Genomic DNA, 22,483 nt, shown 5'->3' on the forward strand with positions numbered 1-22,483 from the left:
AACAGTGAAACTGCAGCCCATGATGTCTAATGATGTCACCAAGAGGAAGGATGCACAAAATAAAAAGCAGGGGCCCAAGAACAGAGCCCTGGGGGACACCATGTGACAAGGAGCATGTGTCAGATCGAAAACTTCCCATTGAAACAAACTGCTGCCTACCAGAAAGATAGGATTGAAACCAAGCTAATGCAGTACCAGTTATGCCAAACATATTTTTGAGCTGAGTTAGTAAAAGACATCAGCAAATCATTGACAACCCTAACAAGAGCAGTTTCAGTGCTGTGTTTCCTCCTAAATCCTGATTGGAAGACCTCAAACAGATCACATGATTGAATATGTTCTGTTAACTGAGCAGCTACTGTTCACTCCAACAGTTTAGCAAGGAATGGGAGATTAGAGATGGGCCTATAATTTGTGAGATTCTCAGGATTTAAGCCAGGCTTCTTGAGAACTGGAGTAATAGCTGCCAGTTTCAAAGAAGCTGGGACCATTCCTGAACTAAGTGAAGCATTGATAACCAATAGTTGTAGATTTTGTAGAATTGTAGAAGTTCTGTTTATTTCATACGCCCCATTTCATCTCCAGGACTTCCAGGACAATTTTTTTTTTAAATAAATACTTCTGTAATGTACTTTTTACACATATATACTCCTTGTTCTGAACATTACTATATAATGTACTTTAAGAAATGAATGGATTGGGACTTTTTTGGTGACATTTTTTTTTCAAAAACTGGCAAACATTCTGATTTCTGCAATGTCCAACTTTTAAGGCAATGTTCACAATTTTAAATACTTCTGTGTCCTCACCATTTGCAAGCTCTCCAGTCTGTTAAAATAATTGAAACAGGTCTAATGTTTTTACGATCCTCTAATGTTAGTAAGGTAAATATGGAGGGCTGCCCCAGTCCTTCGCAGGGGAAATTTTTTAAAATTAAACATTTCTAATTTGTAAACATTAATTTGGATTTCTAGGGATAAACATGAAAGTATGTAGTAAAATTACTTTTAATAAACCCATTAGAGTTTGAGTATTGTTCAGTGAACTTAGAATGCACAAACACCTATAAAACTTAGAAAACCAGGGCAGGCTGTTCTTAAGTAAGTGTGATTATATACTCATGTTCTTGCTTATTGAAATTTTCCACGGCCCAGGTTACATTCCAATATTCAAGATCTCAAAAGCAAAAGACAGTTAAAGTACCAGGATGTATTTTTTTTTTTTGTCTGCCCCAGATAACTAGAATTAATTTAGCTTCTGACTTGCCAAACAGAACCAGCAGTTTTACAATTACAAAATGAATTCCAGAATGTTCTTGAATGTAACACTGTCTAAACAAAGTTTAGACGGCAGTCCAACAGTATTGGTCATATTGGGACAGTGTTTCTTTTTCCTCATCTATTTGTGCTCTGTCTGATAATAACACTTTTCTTTTGTAGGCGCCACTAATTTGAATGTAATTTGGTGGGGCTATGATGCTTTTTTGGGGGCAGCTTAAATGATAAATTTAGATGTGTCCATGACATCTTTTTGAAACAATATGCTTTTTTTATGGCAGTGGGTTTTTTCTATTGTCAAATATCAAAATAGTGTGTTTGTGTGTGTGTGTGTGTACTAATGAATATCTGTCAATCATTTAATTATTTCACTATGTAACAACCTTTTAGACAGGACAAACCAGTTCAACCAAAAACTGATTCCTCAAATACCACTGTTTATTAATCCCACAAGCCACATACATCCTTTCACTTTCTTTCTGTGTCTTATTGGTTGTTTTTACAGACACTTCCAGGTATAACCCTCTGTGATAAAAGTTGACTCCATCAGAACAGCAGTTGGCAGTGAGGTGGGCACATCAAATTAATTATTACAAAGTACTACCATTTTTAACTAATAAACAAATCAGTCTTCCACCATTTTTCTTTTAAAAATTTTTGTCTGTAACAACAATCACAAATGTTTCATGTGATTTAGCACTGGCATTACGCTTCACATAATGGGGGTTTTTCTGAAAAGCTGCTTATTGTTTTTGTGCTTACTGAGCGTTGGACACACAGGAATCATCAGAACTTTCTACATCGCCATTAGAGAAGAACCTTGGAACTATTGTCCGCTCGGAGTGAACAAAGTCAATGGAAATCCTGTTGCAGTAGACCCGTGAGTATCCCTCTTTTAGCAGCTTAACTAGGCAAAATATTAAGGCAACTGCCTCAGAGCTTTTCTGATTCTATTTATCTTATAGGAAAATAGGTAAAAAAAATTTCAATTAATGCTTTAACGTACCTCATAAATTTTTGAAGAAAACTGTTGCTCAGAATTAATTTTATATAACGATTTATTTGGATTTTTAAAGGATATCTGCAATATTTTAGTTTTACTGTGTCACAACTAAACAGACTACTAATACATTTTAAAAAGAGGCTTCTTCATGGGTTCTTAAAATGTGATGTTATTATTTAGAAGTAGTTCTATATCCATTTACATGGTGAAATGTTTGTTTCTTCAGATTCTATATATTGTCGCTGTCCAAAAAAAACCTGTCTTTTTCACAAGGTCTGAAAGACCTTGAACCTGTGCCAGTCCATCACAGAGCATCACACACTCGCACTTAGGGACAGTTGGATCAACCAATTCACATACCAACATGTGTTTCTGGACTGTGGGTGCAACCCAGCCCACCTGGAGGAAACTCATGCAGACAGGGGGAGAGCACACCAAACTCCTCACTAAGGCCGAGTTTGAACCCAGAACCCCAGAAACCTGGACAAAACATGTTGCACCAGCATGCCCCCTGCTATAACTACAATTAATTAATATTAATAATAATCATTATCATCTTTATCATCATCATTATATACTCATGATGATTATAGAATTTCGCCACAAGTCTCTAAGGCTCTTTTGTCTCTAAGGCTTGAATATGTCATATGCCCAAATATTGTGTTGCACCCATTGCTGACACAGGTGTGTTATGTATATTAGCTAATCTCTGTAGAAAAACACTGTTAATAGAATAGGATGCTATACACTATACCTAATGCCAAGCATAAGCTAGACCAGTGCTTACTAAAATGCTGAGCGCAAGGCAAATGAAAGAACAGTGTTTGTGTTTGTGTTTGTGTTTGTGTGTGTGTGTGTGTGTGTGTGTGTGTGTGTTGGGGACAAACTTTCAAATACCCTTAATTTCAGTAGATACATTCAATACAGTTATATCTACTAAAATGTGAAACACTTAATCCCCATGAGCTGAATGTGTAAGTAGTAATGTGTGTCGTTTTTAGTATCAGAAAAATGTGTGCAAAAAAATTTGAGACATGCACTAAAGCGATGAATATACACATGTCAACACTGTGAAAATTATAAGACATTCAGGAAATATCTTTCGTGACAGTCCAAGTTACTCATAGGTGGAAAATGCCTGAGGCAACTTAATGAAATGCAGTTATTTCTTTTGAGTTAGTTCCCTCATTGGGCTGATTTGTACAATGTGTATAATATTAAAGCCTTCTTTAAGTAATAAGGGTGTGGGCAACCTGGTGATTTATCATTAAACCTATCAATTTAGAATTTAATCATATTTTTGATTACAAATCACGTTTTTGTATGCTTTTTAATTTTTTTTAATATCTTTGGGCAAAACAAATTATTCTTACTGTTTAACATAGGTTCACTCATTATTAAATTATGATCATTAAAAAAAAATATTCCTTTAATAGCAGACTAGTCTGTTACATGCATGTGTTTCGCCAGGAAACATATTGTTACTGTCCAATTAAAAACATGTAGCTCCCAAAATAATAATTTACAGGAAAAGGAAAAAACTTTAACTTTCAATGGAAGTGAATGTAAAAAGATTTTATTTTAAGTAATTTTAGAGCCTTTCTATTGGTCCATTCATCATTAAATTTTCACAGTATTGTTTACAGTGATGTCCCTTATACTAGACACTTTCCAAGGTCAGGCTTATATATAACTTATATCAGAGATATTTGTGGTGATAATATGTATCCCTGTGTTAACTCAAGGTTGGACTGAACATGTTGACATTTTCAGTGTTAGATTATTTAACTTTTATTTATTCTCTCATTTTCCTTCTTCAGCTCCCATAAAATATTTTGACTAGTGAATTCTCAATTTTGTGTGGTACGGTGGCACAACAGGTAGTGTCACTCTTAAACAGCCCCAGGGTCCTGGGATTGTGGGTTCAAGTCTGGCTCCGGGTGAGGCCTCAATCTGGTGTGTTCTCCCATTGTCCTCGTGCGTTTCCTTCAGGTGCTCCAGTTTCCTCCCACTGTCTAAAAACACATGTTGGTATATGTGGATGTGCTACCCAAAAGTGTTCACAGTTGTGAATGTGTGACTATGTGTTCTCTGATTTGTGACCAATGATTCCACAACACTAGATAAGTGATTACTGACAGTGGATGAATGAATTCTCAAAGTTTAACTCACAGAGAATGCTGCAAGACAGTGACCTAGATAGTTAGGAAGAGGATAATAGACCAAATGAGTTGTTTAATTAATAAAAGAAAACCATTTGAACTGGCCAAACCAGTTTCCCAGTTTGCATGCAAAAAATCATGCGTGTCAAGGAACAGTACAACAGAGGTTCCATTGAATAGTCTTATCTTCTAGTTATACAAAATGAGAGCAGCTCGTAGGAAAGGAACACATCACATGAATTACACCGAACGATCTCTGGATTAGGAACAACAATCTTGTATCTACATTGATTGTCCATTTTTTCAACTCCAATAATCATAAATGAGCACGTTGTACTTCAACAATTACAGACTGCAGTCCACTTTGTTCTCTGCATGCTTTCTTATCCCTCTTTCATCCTGCTCTTCAATGGTCAGGACCACCACAGAGCAGGTATAATTGTAGAACTACAAAGTGCTTCTGTATGGTCAGTGGAGCTGATAAAATGGACAGTGAGTGAAGACACAATGATCCAATGATTGATCAGTATATAGGAGTTAATGTCGTTTGATAAAAAGATGCAAGAAAGATATGCAAAGGAACATTTGGTGTGACATAAACACATTTACATTAATCAATGCATTGATTTAAATTTTATTAGAAATGTGTGTTGTTTCTCCTGTTCTAGGTATGCATCTGTGTTCCTGGTACCAGGCCCTCAACGGATTGGTCCTGTGTATATTAAAGCTGTGTACAGGCAGTACACCGATGACACTTACACCCAGGAGATCCCAAAAGCTGCCTGGCAGGGCTTTCTAGGCCCTTTCATTAGGGCTGAGGTTGGGGACACCATACAGATCCATCTGAAGAACTTTGCCAGCAGAAATTATTCGATTCACCCACACGGAGTCATCTACAACAAGAACTCAGAAGGTACTGGACTGAGGTATTTGTAGAGGTTGCGGATAATACATTAGACTGTCATGTGCCTGTGAGAAGAGAAAGTAGGATTTATTTGAAAATAGAGATGGAAAAGTTTACAGAGATGTTACTGGGTCACTCCTTTGGTCACCCTCTCCCACATCAGTGGGAGCATACACAAATTATAGCAAGTGTTATCAACCTCAGTTGTTCCATAAACAACTGTATCAAAGACAGGAACACAACCAGTGTTAGTGCCATTATTTGTCAATTTGGGAATTAAAAAATACAGTGATGCCAGGCAGATAAACTTCCAATTTCCAAACGAATTAAACTCTTTTCTGTGAGATAATTCTGACTTATGGAGAACATGGAGAGGCAGCGTTTAGCTACTATGCCGCTTTTAACCAGTTGACTGAGAATATTAGAAGAGCCCCAACTTTAGACACTTTTAAATCAAGACTTAAAACACTCCTGTTTGAGCAGGCTTACAGCTCAGTTTAAAATATTCTGCACTTTTTTGTAACGGCATTTTATTTATTTTCTTTTATTGTAATTTTAAATTGTTTTAATCATTTTACTCTTTTTATGTAATTGTCTTATTGGACATTTATGATTTTATTCTTGCTTTTAATTTAAATGTTTCTTTTTCTATAAAGCACTTTAAATTGCTTCTGTATGAAAGGTGCTCTATAAATAAACTTGCCTTGCCTTATGTCCAGGGTTTTTCCGTAGTTTGTGTTATTGCTTTGAGTTTCATCAAATTTGATAATTAGGGTTCATTTTCTGAGACTAACCTTTGCTCTTATGATGAGCCTTATAGCTATAGATGTTTGTTGCTATAAAAATTGAACGTTATTTTTGTGTTTGACTAGTTTTTTTTTTTTAATTATTAATGTGACCAAAGAGATCCTTGGTGTGTAAAACCACTGGAACAAACTGTAAGCCTACATACTGTAGTATGCTTTATAAGCACGACAATGTTAAAATGATTAGTGGTGTTTCTGTTCTGTTTACATCTTAAAATGTTACTGAATTTATGAACAAGACTGAAATTTGTATGTACAAAAAAAGGAGAGGTACATTATTGTCACTAAAGGTAATACAGTTTTAAAATCTGCAAATATAATAGAATATGGTACAATTATGTTCCCTAACTAAAAGTACAGAATATGTGCCCTTGAGGGGCAGTGACATTAAGGTTAGAGAAGTGAGCTTGAGTCTGGTTCAGTTCCCAAGAAAAAATGTATCCACAGCTGAAGTGCCCTTGAGCAAGGAACCTAAGCCCCAATCTTCTCCCTGGAAGCCGAGGTGGTTCGCAGCCCCCTGCTTCAGTTTTCTTTGACAGCAAATGATAAATTTCAGTGAATTTCAGTGACAGCAAAACCACAGTGATAGTTTTTCTGACAGTCTACTGTATGTTTTGGTAGTGAAAGTACTGTTAAATTGAGCACATGGATTTAGTTCTGAGACTAATCTTGTGTTTTTGTGTACAAGGGGCATTATATCCAGATGGTATCCCATATGCGCAGAAGAAAGATGATGGTGTTCCTCCTGGTGAAACATACACCTATACCTGGACAGTTTCTCCAGAACACGCTCCAACTAATGATGATGATAATTGCTTAACTTGGGCTTACCACTCACACGTGTATGCTCCCAAAGATATCTATTCTGGACTCATAGGAGCCCTGTTGACTTGTAAGAAAGGTATGATGGTTAGCTGGTTAGCTATTAATAGTAATTGTCTGTGAATAGTAGTTCTGATGTACTGATCTATAGTATTTTAATAGATCACAGCATTGTAATCTAGTTGGTTACAGTTTTAAAGGACTGACTAAAATTGTCATTGTTGTGCCCCCTTGGTATTCCTCTATAAACACTACAGTGTGTTTTACACAGGAACCCTGAAAACTGTTTCTGTGCCGGGGAGTAACTATTCTCAGGTGCAAAGGACTGATGTGGACCAGGACATCCTTCTTTTGTTTACTGAAATGGATGAGAACATGAGCTGGTACCTAGAGAAAAATATCCATACTTACTGTACTGATCCTAATGGTGTGGATCCCAATGATCCGGATTTCCGGAATTCAAACATGAAAAGCAGTAGGTGTTCCCCTAAAAGTGTCTGGAGCTGTTTTTCTGATAATCTTTAGACAATCAAGCAGTGTCTGTAAAATAATATGTAAAATGAGGATATTCTTGTTGAATACCATTAAAGAGTGTAGGTAAACACATTTGTGTTAACCAGTTAAATCAATGTCAATATATGTCAATGCTGTGAAGGGCATTCATTCATTGTCTGTAATTGCTTATCCAGTTCAGTGTCACAGTGGCTCCGGAGCCTACCAGGAATCACTGGGGGCAAGGCAGCCTTCACAAGGCGACACACACTCACACATTCAATCACACACTCACACCTACAGACACTTTTGAGTCACCAATCCACCTGTGTGTTGTTGGACCGTGGGAGGAAACTGGAGCACCCAGAGGAAACCCACGCGGACACAGGGAGAACACACCAAATGCGGACTTGAACTCACAAACTCCAGGTCGCTGGAGCTGTGTGACTGCGACACTACCTGCTGCGCCACCGTGTCGGCCCTGTGAAGAGCAGTGCATCCAAAAATATTATTCATCAATTTTTCTGTTTGGGTTCCCGACCCACCACGACCCTGAACTGGATAAGCGGTTACAGACAATAAATAAATTAATAATTTTCTGTTTGGAAATTCACACAGTATTTCACCATGCTTCTAATATCTTTTTTTTAATGTACTCTAAAAGGTATTAATGGGTATGTGTACGGCAATCTCCCTGGAATTGAGTTGTGCCAGAACCGAATAATGTCTTGGCATCTATTTGGCTTGGGTAATGAGGTGGATGTCCACTCAGCATATTTCCATGGACAAACGCTACTGATGCTTGGTCACCGTAGGGACACTGTAAGCCTGTTTCCTGCTGCCTTTCTCACTGTAAAGATGACACCCTTGACAACAGGAACATGGCTGCTCAACTGTCAGGTCAACACTCATATACAAGGTAGACTTCCAGTAACATTTTATTTAGAATTTACTTTCATTGTGGTTTTCAGTAAAATGAAAATGTCAGTTCTTTCTTGGGAAATGTACATTCAGCAATGTGTGATGGTTTAGCGATAGAATTCTGTAAAATAGCAATAATATACTTAGAGAATGTTTTTAAAATGAACGACTATAAATTTGGGCAATCACACTCCTTTCTAGTTGTTTACATTCCAAAGCTAAGCATCTTTTAATGTGGAGCTGTCTGTTTGAAGGGAAAAATTGACTGTTGTTTCTATGTGGCTGAGGTTTAATTGTCTGTAAGTTTTTATTCACTGTTTGAATTACCACAGAGACCCATTTGTAATTCAAGATATTTTGTTTGGTAGCACTTATGGGTAATGCAGTTAGTCGTCTCCTGAATTTGGAGACATTTCCACCTTAAGATGTCAGAAACAACAAAAATAAGTCTATATTACCCACCTATGGAGCAGTCATGAATGATATCTTCATTTGGGTCTGTGCTATTCAACGTCTGGAGTTTTCTCGATTGTCTAAAAATACTCTAGATGCCTTTTCTATGAGCAAAAAGAAAGAGAGAGAAAAACTAACATGCTGAGTCAAGCCAGTTTACTCTTCATTTACAGACACTGGGTCTTGTAAAACATCAGACTGGTTTCCATCACGCAAACAGACTACCGAGCTAACAAATGGCGAGGAAACATCTGAATTTTATAAAAAATGATCTGATTAGACAGAAATAGCTTACAATTTTCTCAGAATTCCTTTTGATTATGCTTCTTAATCGTATGCAGATGGTATGCAGGCATTCTTCAATGTTTCAGCTTGTGGAACGCAAGGGAACGCCACAGTTTTTTCAAATGCCACAGAACGGCACTATTTCATTGCTGCTGAACTGGTTCAGTGGAATTATGGGCCATCAGGAATAGACATCTTCAACAACGTTTCACTCAATGACAGTCAGAGGTAATGAGCTGCCATATTATATTTATTATTTTAACTGTTTAATATTAATGTGACCCTAAATTACAACTTTTCAAAAAAGTTGGGATTCTAAGCTAAAACAGAATTTAATCACATACAACTCATTTAAACCCAATATTTAATTGAAAATAGGACAACGACAATATTTCAAATGTTGAAACTGGGAACTTTTATTATTAAAAGAGGACGTCTGGTCACCCTAGTTTATCATTCATGCAGCATCTTCTGAGCTGAAGAAGAGAGGGACGATCCGACATATGCACAGTTTAAAAGCATGTATCCGTGATGCTATAAGGGGGCATTCACAGGGCATGAGTGACTTGAAAATCTGTAAGATGTAGTAAGACAATATAAATGCATATTCTGCATGGATTAAAACAGCATGGGTCTAGGAGATAAACTAGTCTAAACCTGCCACCCACTGAAAATAACTAGTGAAAAACTCTATAATGTAGATCCCGAGCTGTTGAACAGCTAAAACAATCAAATCCTACAACAATAAAGAAAACAGTTCACTATTATAGCTACAGTGACTAGTCTGCTCAGTTCCTAAAACACTTTTCAACATTTAAAATGTGTTTTTTGTACTATTTAAAATTAATTAATTAAATTCATCATGTCACATGCTAAGCTCACAGGGCCATGATAAAAATTCCACAGTAGAATTTCTTCATCTTCAGGATATCAATAGTCTGTTATATTGTGTCTTTAGTGAACCTTTCAGATTTTTGAGACACTTTGAAAATAAAGAGTTAATGTTCGTGGAAGAAAGCTAAACATGCAGTTTTTCGTTGTGTTTGTATTTCGCCATCTAGCGGCGACAGAATGCAACTAGTGCAGCATTTAAGGTGAAAGAGAAAATCCTAATGAATCGATTACTTATCCTTTGTACCTGGATGTGTATCTGAATTTTTTGTAACTCGTATTTTAGCATCTGAATTTCGCCTGTCGAATTTGAGCAACTTTGTGAAAACGTGTTCTTGAAAATTCACGAGTTCTATTCGCGAGCAAAAATATTCAGATGCATAATTGTGAAGCAAAATATTCAGAGGTGTAAATCTGAAAACTTAAATTCAAAAGCAACAAAATTCAGATTCACAATTTCAGTGCAAAAAAATTCAGTGCTACAAATTCAAAGTTGGTAATATTTCAAAGTCTGATGAGACAGATTTGCTTCCATAGTTTTCCTGCCTTGCGCCCAGGCTCCAGACCTACTGCAACCCTGAATTGGATAAGCAGTTACAGATGAATGAATGAATGAATGAATGAATGAATGAATACATGTCCTTTGGGCATATACAAAAGAAATAAAAGTATATTGTGCTGTAATCCACAGCCCCTCAGAGTTGTATTTTGGGAAAAATGATGGACATCTTGGTGGGGAGTATATGAAGGTAGTTTTCAGAGGTTACACTGATCAGAATTTTACTACCCAAACACAGAAAACCAGTGCAGACACCCACCTTGGCCTCCTAGGTAAATATTACACACACACACCTTTCTTAATATGACTTGATCACTTGTTCAATTTATGCTAAATTACATGAGTGTCTAGATGTGAAAATATTGCACAGAGGCATCCAAAGTAGTTTTTATTGATAATTGAGATCTTGCAACTACATAAGATTTTTTAAACATCTCATAAGCTTGAAATGACATTTTTGATGCCCTATATATAAAACTAAGTATTCACTTGAAATTTTATTTTGCTATATTTCTCCATTTAAATGCATGCTAATGATGAATGTTTTTCACTGGACACTGTACAAGTGAGCAGTGCTACTAAAAATGTAAATACATAATATATATAGATTTTGGCAGAACCCTCATAATTTAATTCACTGTGAAGGCTGATAATCTGCATATTTTGCAATCTCTGTGTATACAGGTTTTACCCGTTGTGTCACAACTTTAGAGTTCCACTCTAAGGCTTTTCAGGTATTTGTCTGGTGTGAGATCTGTGTGAGATAACAATAGATTCATGCTACAATGGATGACCATTCAAAGATCAGATTGTAAAAAATATTTAGATATTTGTGCATTCTATAACAAAACAATGGTTTTAACGTAACTTTATGCTTTCATGAGTTATTTACAAGTTTCTGACCACTTATAAAATGCGTTCAAAGTGCTGCCCATTGTGTTGGATTGTCAATGCAACCCTCTTCTCCCACTCTTCACACACTGATAGCAACACAGCAGGAGAAATGCTAGCACAGGCTTCCAGTATCCGTAGTTTCAGGTGCTGCACATCTCGTATCTTCACAGCATAGACGTTAAAACCAAGCACACCATTGTTTTTCTTGTGAAATTCCAAATAAGTTTGATGTGTCACATGATCCTCTTCCCATTGAAAAAACAAAAGTTGGATCCAAAATGGCCGACTTCACAATGGCCACCATGGTCACCACCAATCTTGAAAAGTTTCCCCCCTCCCATATTCTAATGTGCCACAAACAGGAAGTTAATATCACCAACCATTCCCATTTTATTAAGGTGTCTTCATTTAAATGGCCTACCCTGTATAGAGTATTGTCAAGAGGAAGATGAGAGACACCAGACTCAACAATGCAGACGAGCTGAAGGTGGCTATCAAAGCAACCTGTGCTTCCATGACAACGCAGGAATGTCATAGGCTGATCGCCTCCATGCCACGCCGCATTAATGCATTAATTCATGCAAATGGAGCCCCGACCAAGTATTGAGTGCATATACTGTACATTCTTTTCAGCAGGACAAAATGGCCGTATTAAAAATACATTTTTAAATTGGTCTTATATAATAATCAAATTTTCTGAGAGAATGACTTTTGGGTTTTCATTGGCTGTAAGCAATAATCATCAACATTAAAAGAAATAAACTCTTAAAGATCACTGTTTGTAATAAATCTATACAATATACTTTCACTTTATGAAAATAATTACTGAAATTAACTTTTAGATGATGTTCTTATTTATTGAGGTTCACCTGTACATCCTGTAGATTTAAATAAAAATAACATATGAATTTGTTCTAATTTCCCTTAGGCCCTGTATTGCGTGCAGAGGTTGGGGACATTTTGCAGGTCACGTTTCTGAATAAGGCTGACAGAACTTACAGTATACAACCCCATGGACTCCAGTACACAAAGGCATTTGAGGGAGCCCAGTATGATGATGGTAAGAGAGAAATGAGGGACAACCAAGTCAGACATGAGAATTTAATTAGATTGTTTATTTTATATTAACTTATAGACGCCTTAATATTTTGAAGCTTTAAAACTGGGAAAAAAGCTGAAGATAATTCTTATATACTACAAATATTTTGAGTCATGTAGCACATTTTATTGAGCTTAAAAATATCATTTTTTATAATATTTTTTTGTATTATATTATATTATATTATATGGTCTTTTTATGTGGATTTCTAAAATGACAATAAGGCGGTGTTAACAAAAGTGCCAAGGTTGTGCAACACCTGTCTGCGTGACTATAGGGTTGCCATGCTAAAGAAAGAGCATATGGTTTTGTGACAAAATTTGGTAACATGTTTGTTATTATCTGACATGATGCAAATACAAATTTTTATCAGTACATCCTAATTAACTTTTATGTTCTTAATTAACTTTTATGTTCTTAATTAACTTTTATGTTCTTACTTAGACCCTGATTTATGATGGATATTTTTACTAGGCTGTGAATTTTAGCGGCTAAAGATCAGCTTTTACCCATCGCTTTCGTAAGATACGCTTTATGTAATTAATTACATATTACAGGGACCGTGAAAAATGGATCTCATGTGAAGCCAGGAGACACTTTCACCTACAGATGGCAGGTGATGGAAGGTCCGTCTGCAAGTGACCCACCATGCATTTCCTACCTGTACTTTTCCTCCACGGACCCAATCAAAGACACTAACTCAGGCCTCGTCGGCCCCCTGCTGGTGTGCAAGAGCGGCACGCTAGGCTCTAATAACACACGGGTATGATTTGGGCTTGCTGATGTATATATTTATGCACAAAAATGTCTAGTGTAAACCTTCCATTGCAGACTTTGTATAAATGCAAAATATTTAACGAGCTTCATTTTTCTGGTGGATTTCTAACTTGACTGTTTTCTTTCTCTTATAAGAATGATGTAAGCTATGAGTTTTTCCTACTCTTCTCCATTTTGGATGAAAACCTGAGCTGGTATCTTTCTAAAAACATTCAGTTATATGGGACCAATGAATCAAACCCACTGGACAGTGGCTTTGTAGACAGCAATATAATGCACGGTAAGACGCACCCTAACATGCATCTTATAAATTGATACACAGCACATTTAAGTGTAACTGGCATTTTATTGTGTAATAAAACACTCTGAATATATATAAAATCAAATCAAAACTCTGACAACAATGTATGTTTGGTCCGTCTGTGTATGTGGTGAAGCGGTGAATGGCTACATGTATGGCAACCTGCCAGGTCTAGAAATGCGTAATGGTTCCAAGGTCAGCTGGCATGTCCTGGGGCTTGGCACGGAAGTGGACGTGCATGGGGTTCACTTCCAGGGAAACACTTTCCTCATAGAGGGCAACACCCGTGACTCCCTCTCAGTCTTTCCACACACTTCTCAGACCGTACTCATGCAGCCAGACACAGTTGGTCAGTATGCTGTTCCCTGTTTCTCAAAATTGCATTTTATTATGTCTCCTTTCTCTGATGTCCCCAATGTAGGTTCTGTGTAAAAAAAAAAATCTCTTGGTCATACTGCCATAATCATGAGCAAGCTCTAATGAAAGACATGTCTGAACAAACATTACATTAGTCACACTATTTCAAATGTTTGCTAATTTACCAATGCACTCTTAAAAATAAAGGTTCTTTGAGCAATGCCACAGATGAACCAATTTTTGTTCCTTAAATAACCATTTTGATAACACATTTAGATGCGTAAAGAACCTTAAGATCGAGTAATGGATTTTTAAACCATTAAAAGGTTCTTCATACTCACACATTTCTTAAACAAACATGGTTCTTTATTGAACCCAAAGTAGTTCTTCTATGGCATTGCTCAAAGAACTCTTTTTAAATAATATTTTAAGAGTGCAGCAAGAGAAATGCCAACCAGGTGTGGAAGGCCAAATTCACAAGGACCTACAGTACTGGCATATTTTGCTATTGATTTCAGTGAACAGCAGACATCACTGCAGGAAAATGCAAGAAATTCACACTCCTTTATCTGTTACTATTCTGCATATTAAAAAAAATAAGGAATGGACTCATAATAATGTGGAATTGTACAACGAAATGTGTCTTCTACATTTAACCTACATTAATCTGTGGGGTTGAACACACACACACACTAGTGCACTAAGGACTGTGAAAACACACCCAGAGCAGCGTGCAGCCATGCTAGAACCAGTTGTGTGTTCGGTGCCTTGCTCAAGTGCCCCTCAGCCGTGGATTGAGGGAGGAGGACAGTGCTGTTTTTTCACTCCCACCACCCCCAATTTTCCTGCCGATCGTGGGAACCTCTTCTCTAACCATTAGGCCACAGCTGCCCAAATTAGAACTTAAGTGATGCTGTGAACTCACATCCACTGTTGTGCAGTCCAGTTCTAGAGAATGTTTCTGATTTAAGCATCCATGTGGATATGTGTCCTACTGATATCGATTTTGGAATTTTTATTGTGTTACATGTGTGCAAATAAAGGACTCTTTGAGGTGGGCTGCAAAGTGAGTGAACATTACATGGGAGGAATGAGACAACAGTACAGAGTTTCAGGGAGCAGTCAGAGCTCATCTGCTGCTCCTGCTGCACCCACAGCAAAATACTTCATCTCTGCACAGGAGGTGGAGTGGGATTACTCGCCTAACCGCACCTGGGAGCTTCAGTACTTTCAGACCACAGCTGAGGACAGGTTAAAACACATATTCATGTTGAAACGGAAACATAGTATGTTAAATGTTATCCCAGACCAAATGGTACTTAAATGAATTTTCTGGTGGTAGTGTTATTATTTATAAAGATACATGTGATGAAATGTTAACAGTGATTATACTGATATTTATATTAATGTTAAACTGTCTATTTTGAGTTTCTAATGGTCATTCTGTTTCACAGTCCAGGCAGTACATTTGTGGCACCAGGTCCGAACAGACTTGGCTCAAAGTATAAAAAAGTAGTTTATAGGGAGTATACTGATGCTACCTTTAAGGTCATGAAAAAGAGGGGGGATAATGAGAAACATCTGGAAATTCTAGGTAAGGTTTTTTTTTCTGATATAATAAATGATCAATTATAGAATGAACACCTGTCTTTTAACTGCTCAGCTTTTGAATGTGTTTGCATCTTTTTAGGCCCAATAATCAGGGCAGAAGTTGGGGATGTTCTTCAGATTACATTCCTAAATAATGCAAGTAGGCCCTACACCATCCGGCCTCATGGACTGAAGACTTCTGTCCCAGAGCCTGTGTTGCCTGGTATGGAACATCAACATTAGCCCCAAAATATGACAAAAATACAAATAAAAGTTTTCTGAAGTTTTTATGAACAACTAGCAACACTCAAAGAAAATTGGAGACAAGGGCATATTTACCACTGTGTTACACCACCTTTCCTTTTAATTACACATTTTAATTATCTGGGAAGTGAGGATGCATATTTAAAAAAAAATGCTTAGAACCAGACTTCAGCTGCTAAACAGTCATCTGAAGTCATGTGCTGATACGTTAGTGTGGCCCTTTTGTCTTAGGCCCAAAGAACACAACATTGAATTGATGTATGGCTTATATGTAGAGTTTCAGGTTACATTTCTAGATTCAGCAGAGGTCTGTGTTATGTGACATATATTACCATGACAGTTTCTAAACCAGTGTGTTCTAAGGGTTCAAATGTCCTAATGGTAAGAGTAACCAGTAATTAGGGACAGCCTTGGCCTAATGATTAGAGGACTGGGCCCTTGAGCAAGACACTGAGCCCCCAAATGCTCTGAACCCAATCCGTAACTGCCCTGTGTGTGCATGCGTGCAATATCACTGCTCAAGATGATTACTAGCTAATGGGTGTGGATGAATGTGATTGAAATACATGTGCAATATGAATTCTATTTTTTTGTTAAGTGTACAATTTACAAAAATCTCAGTATTTTGTTTTATTTGAATGGAAGACCATGTAATATGCTGCCTCTGAGTGATCTGCAGTATTTTATAACATAATACTCTGCTGCATCTGAGACAGGCCAAACCATTGTTTAAAAAAACAACAACATTGTTTTAAAGTAATACCCTGCTTCATTTAAAAAATATTAATAATCTGAAGCTGGCCAAACCAGCACATTATAAAATGACAAATAATTTATGAGACACCTATCCAACAGGAGTTTCTCTGGACTTTCTGAAATTTTCAATATTATATAGTACAGATGGTGAATGCCTTAAATTATTTGCAGTCTTGCTTTCTGTTCTCTTTTTACTGTCTGACAATATTCATGATACATCATTGCTGGCAACACCTGGGTCTTAAGAGGACATTCCTTTTAAACATTTTATATTTTATAACCATATCACTGAATATTTGAAACTGTGTAAATTATTCCATAAATGTGTGTTGCGGGTGTCAAATATAAACTTTTTGCAAAATGTTTGCAAAATCAGGTTGTAAAGTTTTTTTCTTTAATTATTCTTTTTGTCAGTTACATAAATGTTCAGATAAATTTTGCATGAATTTGAGAAAAAAATCAACAAATAAAACAACAAAAAACTTAAAATTTCTGGAAAAGTGAATTGTGCTGAAAGCTTATCTATGTCATGCCTAATTAATAGCTTGCTCCTTAAATATATTTACTGTAGTTTCATACATAATGAATGTAAAATGGGTAAGAAAATGTAAATGAAAGTTACAAGATTATGTTTACTGTCACTGGTTTATTGATGTGTAGATTTTGCTTGTAGGAAACAGAAGCATTTACTACTGGAGTGTTCCAGAAAGGTCTGGCCCAGGCCCTTCTGATCCAACCTGCATTACGTTTGCTTACTATTCTTCCATAGACATCATTAAGGTAAACATTTTTGAATCCATTCAATGACATCTCATATATATATACAGAGTATTGTACTGGTTTTTCTCCTTGACCTTTGCCTGTTACCTCCGTGATGTATGGCCAGTTACTGTAGACACATTTTCCTGTACTTACAAAAGAATAGATCACTTCTGTACTGCACTGAACAGGTTGATTTGCCAAAATGTCATGAGTTCTTAATTTAAGGGTTTTGTAAATAAACAAATTCACAAATTTGGCAAAACATTCTACCATATGTGTTTTTTATACGACTAAGCAATCATTCAAGAAGCAAATGGCTCATGCACATACACACAGTGGGAGGAGCATGAAGTGTAATCACAGTACACAGCCAAGTGCACTCTACTAAAAACACTTCCCCACCTGAAAGTGTACTTTAGATGATGTTCATTAGCGGCATGGTGGTCTGAATACAAATAAATTTAGGCCTACATAGTTTTAGAGTATCACAGTTTCAAACATGCAATATTTAAAATGTTTCTTTAGCAGTTGTTCAGTATCCGACAGTCATTTTAATGAATTTTGAATTAATGCTGTTCACTTGTCTTCTAGGTAAAAACATCAGGTTTTTTGACTGTGGACCAATACAGATATAGCAGATAATGTTTATGTTAATTAAAAGATTGGACATAAGTAGGATGTCTTGTATTACTGTTGCACATGTATTTAAAATCAGAAAATTGAATGCCTATTTATAACACTGTGGATCACATGTGATAGCAGGTTGTTGCTGGATGTTGTTTTATAGGACACTGTCAGCGGGCTAATTGGACCATTAGTTGTCTGCAGGAAAGGGACACTGGGTGTAAATCGTCAGAGACGGGACGTGAATCGGGAGTTTGCTTTTTTCTTCTTTATCTTTAATGAGAATAAATCATGGTACCTGATGGAAAATATCAAAACCTACTACAACAGTTCGCCTCCACTGGAAATGAATGATGAATTTGAAGAGAGCAACAAAATGCATTGTAAGTTTGTGTCTTTTAAAACTTAGGAAGTGACTTCAGTTGGTGTAAGACATTTCTGAATCAAATTTTCTTTGATCTGGATTCTGAATCAGAGCTTAGATAATAAGAAACGCTGGTCAGAACAAGCAGTAAAAAAGTTACACTGCCGTATTAAGCCAGTACATCCAGTGTGTGAGTCAAACATCCACATAACCTTTCCCCTTTCTCTGCCAGCGATCAATGGCAAGCTGTATGGCAACCTATTAAACCTGGAGATGCAGCAAGGACAGAAGGTGGACTGGTATCTTTTGGGGATGGGAAGTGAAGTGGATATACACACTGTTCACGTGCATGGCCAGACCTTCACATATAAGGTGACAGCACAGCACAGCATGTGATCATTCTTTTCTGTCCACATAAAACATGTATATGCTACACTGCATATGCATATAATCCTAAGAGGAAATTCTTATAATGAAGCACATGTGTGTGTATGTGTGTATATATATATATATATATATATATATATATAGTCCGGGTGACTGTCTGTGAGGAGTTTGGTGTGTTCTCCCTGTGTCGCGTGGGTTCCCTCCGGGTGCTCCAGTTTCCTCCCACTGTCCAAAAACACACGTTGTTAGGTGGATTGGTGACTCAAAAGTGCCAGTAGCTGTGAGTGTGTGTGTGTTGCCCTGTGAAAGACTGGCACCCCTCCAGGGTGTGTTCCTGCCTTGTGCCCAATGGTTCCGGGTAGACTCAGAAGCAACCCCGACCCTGAACTGGAAAAGAATTACAGACAATGAATGAATGATTGAATTCTTGTGGAGTAGAATACATAGCAAAATGGAATTGAAACTAAGATTTTCCTGTTAACATTCTTGTTTCTCTGTGGAGCAGAATGACCTGTCCCACCGCGGTGATGTGACAAACATGTTTCCGGCCACGTTTCAGACAATAGAGATAGTACCAGATAATGTTGGCACATGGCTACTTCACTGCCATGTCGATGACCACATCCTGGCAGGAATGAATACCGTCTACACTGTCAGGTCCGTCACGTCCAACAGAGGTGAGACAGCAAATCAGAATATGATAATGGTGAAATGACTTGTTAGATTCTACATGTTTACCTTTCTTCCTGGGTTACTGTTTTGTTATGATATACACACAGACCTTATGAACATAAACTAATATTTTCAATATATTAACCTCATCCTGTGAATGTGTTTTAGGTACCAGTGCTGTGGGTCCACACTTGTGCATTGTGTGCATCCTGGCCTTCATTTACCTCATCAGACACATATGATCAAGAATAAAATGTATTTTTCAGAATATGCCCTTATCATCTGTGATTTTGGTGCATATGGTTTTGAAAGTGAAGATTATTTAATGTGTAAATTATAAACTTTTTATGCATCTTTTATTTGTGAAGTGACAAGGAGGGAAGATATCTGTACAAAATAATAGTAATAATAATAATACTTCAGTGCACAGTGAAAATAACCAATATCAGCCTTATTCCAAATATACTTTGGTGTACATTGGTCAGGTTGCAGTTTCAAGACTGTCTGTTTGTCATCTTGACCTTCCTATAAAACCAATCATGTTTATTATCATAAGTCTTGGCTCGTGCAAATAGTGACCCTGCAGATCGTGGCAAAATCATAGAACACATTGTCTTTAGATGTATGAGGGTGTCAGACTTGTCTTTTAAATATATTTTATTGTATGGTTAGCATTTGACTGATTTACAAATTAAACTCGATTAAAACAGCAAGAACATAGAGAATATAGCCACAAAGTAGACTGTTGCTTTAATAAGATATTAATACAGTCATTGAATAAATACACAATATAATGTATAATTAGTGAAATGTCTGTTTTCCTTATGTTAAATTTCAAAGAAGAAACAGATCCAGATGGTTTTATAGACAAAGCCATTCTAATGTGTACATCATCCAATTTCATATTTGTTTTCAGGTCCTCGTCTATATTATCAATTACTTCAACCAGTGTGCAGTCTGTGTAGTTGTTCTAATATTTCTTTTAAAATGTGGTTGCATCCATCCTGTCTCATTCATACAGAGATAAATTCATCCTGTTAAAGGAGCAATCTGTAATGTTGACACAAAGGTTTAAAATCAGAAATGTAATACAGTTTCAAAACAGTGGAGGGAGCTGTCTGCCTCCTTCTCCTCCTCCCCAGAATTGAAGCTTGAGCAGGTTGCCAGTTTGAGGAAAAATGAATAAACAAGCATTAAGAACTTTGGACAACATGGTAATAGCTAAGAAGAATGTGCCATAATCAACATATTTACACAGAAAAGTGTTCATTGTTTCACTAAAACATTTACTTATGCAAGAAAATGACAAAATAGTGAATGAGCGCCCACCATTTCCCTGCATTTACAATCCTTTACTGTTCAAACCCACTTTAAATATTTAGACAAAGCTGGTGCTACTTATGAATTTTTCCTTCCACCATAAATTTCATTAAGGAGGCAGATATTTGCTTCTTATTCACAATTTTCGTATTCAAACATTTTGTTCCACCTTAAATGTGTTCGTTTACAAGTCTTACTGGCATTATTATTGAATACCCTTTTCCACCTTAAACTGTATCACAAAGCTAAAGTTAGAACTATCTAGCTTTAAACTCCTTTTGAAACACTTCTTATTTTCCATTTTATCCATTTAAAACACACGTATATTAAATATGTTACAGATTGCTCCTTTAAAGGGGAACAGCTAAATAGATATTTTAGGAAGGCCAGTGAAAGTTACTATTGTCAGCAACATCATCAGGGTTGGAATAATGGTCACATGGACTTTAAATGTTAGCTGGTTAAAGCATATCAGTATAGAAGGTTCTCTTATCTGTGAAATTAATTGATTTGCCTTTAGGCAGAATGTCCATGCCACACTGAACCTTGGATAGTTCACTATTTGTCTAATCACCTTGTAAACACATAACTTGGGCTGAATACCTTTTACTGCTCAAGGAAGCAAAATATTTGCCCTCTCACTTTTGTCACTATTCTTGTTTTTATTCTGATTTGCTTGATACAATAATATAAAAATCCTAAAACATTTGTGTAGTTGTCAGATGCATTACAAAGATACAACACATCGTTTCGATCTTGTGCAAACACTAACAAACACATGTAATAACAAACTGTTTAAATTATAATTGTAATAAATTAAAGTCATAACATTATACAAATATTGTAAAAAAAATTGTCACATATTTGTCCGATTTCTGGATTATCTTACATACAAAAATGTTTAAAATAATGGGGTTTTATATCATTTTAATTCATGTTTTAATTGATATATTCTATGTATAATTTAAGGGCCAAGATATTTATTTGAATTAATAATTACATTCATTTGTGTGCTACAAGTTATGTGGAACCATGTTACTGCAACATATATACACTGCTAAAGGAAAAGGAGATCCAATAATTCCATAAAAAACAGGCTCATCATTGACACGTTCTAATTGTAAGGCCAAGAGAAAAAGTAAATCCTGGCTTGTGTTTGGAATATTTTAAAACTATTTTCAGAGTTTGTTGATTTTGTCAAACTTGCAAAAGTGCTGATGTAAAGGCCAGAGGAGGTTTGGAAATCTGCAGTCAGCAGAGTGCTACTTTTACGCAATGTGCATCACAGCACTTGACGAACCCACTCTATTACCATTTTGTGGCTGAGTTGCTGTGGTTCTGAAACACTGACAGTGAAGCCACTGAACTTATCAAGCCACTGAACTTACACACTGAAATTATCAGGTTGTCCTTCGACTTGTGGGCGGAGCAGGTAACAGTAACAGGAATACACCAGGTAGAGGAAACCATATATAATGTGTAACAAATAACATAATTTAGATACATTAACTGGGAAAATACTGAAGGTATAATATTTATATACTTTGAATTATATAATCGCGACCCTGAATTGGATAAGCGGTTACAGATAATGAATGAATGAATGAAAAAAAGGATTATATAACAAAAAACAAGTCAATTTTAAAAACTATCAATGCCTAAATTGTCCTATACTTTTGAAATGACCTCAATCGTAAAAGCAGAGTTTATTTTAATGACTAAATTCATAAATCTGTATGTA

General features: G+C 36.4%; 1 protein-coding gene across 1 annotated transcript; it reads left to right on the plus strand.

Moving 5' to 3' along the window:
• Positions 1–1,996: 1,996 nt before the first annotated feature.
• LOC136702695 (ferroxidase HEPHL1-like) lies at positions 1,997–21,500 on the plus strand. The gene is made up of 19 exons (XM_066677846.1): positions 1,997–2,157; positions 5,111–5,355; positions 6,841–7,053; positions 7,246–7,449; positions 8,131–8,385; positions 9,182–9,353; positions 10,708–10,847; positions 12,398–12,529; positions 13,126–13,331; positions 13,481–13,625; positions 13,783–13,995; positions 15,047–15,254; positions 15,458–15,597; positions 15,694–15,816; positions 17,287–17,393; positions 18,163–18,382; positions 18,596–18,735; positions 19,256–19,427; positions 19,591–21,500. The coding sequence occupies exons 1-19, from the start codon at positions 1,997–1,999 to the stop codon at positions 19,662–19,664; spliced, it is 3,270 nt and encodes a 1,089-aa protein (XP_066533943.1). The 3' UTR covers positions 19,665–21,500.
• The last annotated feature ends 983 nt before the right edge of the window (positions 21,501–22,483 follow it).

This window comes from Hoplias malabaricus, chromosome 7 (assembly GCF_029633855.1).
Source record: "Hoplias malabaricus isolate fHopMal1 chromosome 7, fHopMal1.hap1, whole genome shotgun sequence".
Classification (NCBI taxonomy): Eukaryota; Metazoa; Chordata; class Actinopteri; order Characiformes; family Erythrinidae; genus Hoplias; species Hoplias malabaricus.

What these genes read in the sequence shown, in the direction of transcription:
- LOC136702695 (XM_066677846.1), top strand. Translation starts at nt 1,997, where the DNA reads ATGGGGGTTTTTCTGAAAAGCTGCTTATTGTTTTTGTGCTTACTGAGC. An exon ending in CTACAACAAGAACTCAGAAG is followed by an intron (nt 5,356 to 6,840) that starts GTACTGGACTGA and finishes TTTGTGTACAAG; the next exon opens with GGGCATTATATCCAGATGGT. An exon ending in GAATTCAAACATGAAAAGCA is followed by an intron (nt 7,450 to 8,130) that starts GTAGGTGTTCCC and finishes GTACTCTAAAAG; the next exon opens with GTATTAATGGGTATGTGTAC.